The sequence below is a fragment of the Meleagris gallopavo genome, unplaced genomic scaffold, assembly GCF_000146605.3.
Source record: "Meleagris gallopavo isolate NT-WF06-2002-E0010 breed Aviagen turkey brand Nicholas breeding stock unplaced genomic scaffold, Turkey_5.1 ChrUn_random_7180001938265, whole genome shotgun sequence".
NCBI lineage: Eukaryota > Metazoa > Chordata > Aves > Galliformes > Phasianidae > Meleagris > Meleagris gallopavo.
Genome location: NW_011200190.1, coordinates 1 through 1,782, shown reverse-complemented (window position 1 = coordinate 1,782; position 1,782 = coordinate 1). Strand labels below are relative to the sequence as shown.

Below are 1,782 nucleotides of genomic sequence, written 5' to 3'. Positions count from 1 at the left end.
TACAGCCCAGTACAGCCCAGTATAGCACAATAGAACCCAGTACAGCCCAATTAAGCCCAATACAGCCGAACACAGCCCAGTACAGTCCAGTGCAGCCCAATACATCCCAAGAGAGCCCAATACAGCTCAATACAGCCCACTACAGCCCAGTATAGCACAATAGAACCCAGTACAGCCCAATTCAGCCCAATACAGCTGAACACAGCCCAGTACAGTCCAGTGCAGCCCAATACATCCCAATAGAGCCTAATACAGCTCAATACAGCCCAATATGGCCCAATACAGCCCAGTGCAGCTGAACACAGCCCAGTACAGCACAATAGAGCCCAATACATCCCAGTACAGCTCAGTACAGCCCAACACAAACCAGTACCGCCCAACACAGCCCAATACAGCCCAACACAGACCAGTACAGCCCAGCTGCACTGACCCCCCTCCCGCCCCCACACTGAGGCACACACAGAGCAGGGCAGGGACTCCATAGCCTTTATTGCACCCTGTGGGGTGGGGGGCTGCGCTCACTGTGCGCAGTGGAACAGATCGGCAGCGATGCTGCGGGGGGCTGCGGGCAGGCGGGCAGCCAGCAGCTCAGCCACGTCCCTGTAGAGATGGTAGCTGCCCCCATGCAGCAGGTAGATGCCATCAGCTGTGCACATGGCTCCATCCACGTCATCGTGGGGCAGAGGCTGCGGCTCATCTGCACGCCGCGGGCTCTGCGTCAAGTCCACACGCCGCACACGGTCCCCTGTGGACACAGCATTGTCACCAGGAGCCACGGGGACCCCCATCCTGCCCCCACCCGGCCCCACACATCCACTGCCCACCTGTGATGATGTAGAGCTCTGCGGATCCGGGGCAAGTGAAGGCAGCATCTGCCTTGGGGACCCCCAGCTCCTCCTGCAGAGCCCGTGGGTACCCCTCGACCTGCTGGTGGCCGCCTCTACCTGAGAGGTAGATGAAGACCTGCGAGCCCTGCAGAGAGTGGATGGGCATCAGTGGGCATAGGGTGGGAGTGGGACTGGGGTGGGATGGGCACGGGGACAGGGACTGTCGTGGATGGGCGCAGGCATTCGTGGGCATGGGTGGGCACAGGATAGGGATGGGTGGGCACAGAGATGTCAAGAACAGTCAGGGCTGTGGGGCTGCCCATGGATGGGGCCAGTTCTGGCGTGGGTTGGAGGTACCAGGGACACAAACAGGCCGGGAGAAGCACAGCCATGGAGGGACACCGCTGTGCCACCACCCCCTGCCTTTCTCCTGGCAGTGGCACCCGAAGGCCCGGTGCCAGGCGATGTCCCCAGGCAGCACCGTCCCCGAGGGGGGCCCACCTGGATCAGATACATGCGCTTATCCCAGGAGAAGGCGGCATCCACGTCACCCTGCAGGCCCGGCCAGCTGTGTGCCTGCGGCCACGCGTGCCACCCATCCCTCCAGGAGTCCAGCCGGAATGACAGCCCACCTGCAGGACACATCAGCACCACGGCCCCACAGCCCACAGCCCCTCACAGACCCCCGTGCCCCTCACCACGGAAGGCGTAGATGCGACCACTGTCATCGGAGGTGATGGCCTGGAAGGGCTGCCCACTGCAGCGGTCACCAGCATCACCCCATGAGGCATTGCCGTGTCCGTGACCTGCGGGTTGGAGGCAGTGCTGACATGGGGTCAGGGAATGGGATGGGGATGGGATGGGATGGGATGGGATGGGATGGAATGGGATGGGATGGGGATGGGATGGGATGGGATGGGATGGGATGGGATGGGATCGGGATCGGGATCGGGAT

The 1,782-nt window shown here is 62.2% G+C and overlaps 1 protein-coding gene across 1 annotated transcript; it reads right to left on the bottom strand.

The window, feature by feature from the left end:
- Positions 1–468: 468 nt before the first annotated feature.
- Positions 469–1,719, bottom strand: LOC100546322 (hemopexin-like; the record flags this gene model as incomplete). Its single annotated transcript, XM_010727757.2, has 4 exons — positions 469–745; positions 825–972; positions 1,329–1,459; positions 1,526–1,719. Coding segments are annotated over 4 exons (700 nt in total), but the record flags the coding sequence as incomplete, so codon positions are not given.
- Positions 1,720–1,782: the final 63 nt, after the last annotated feature.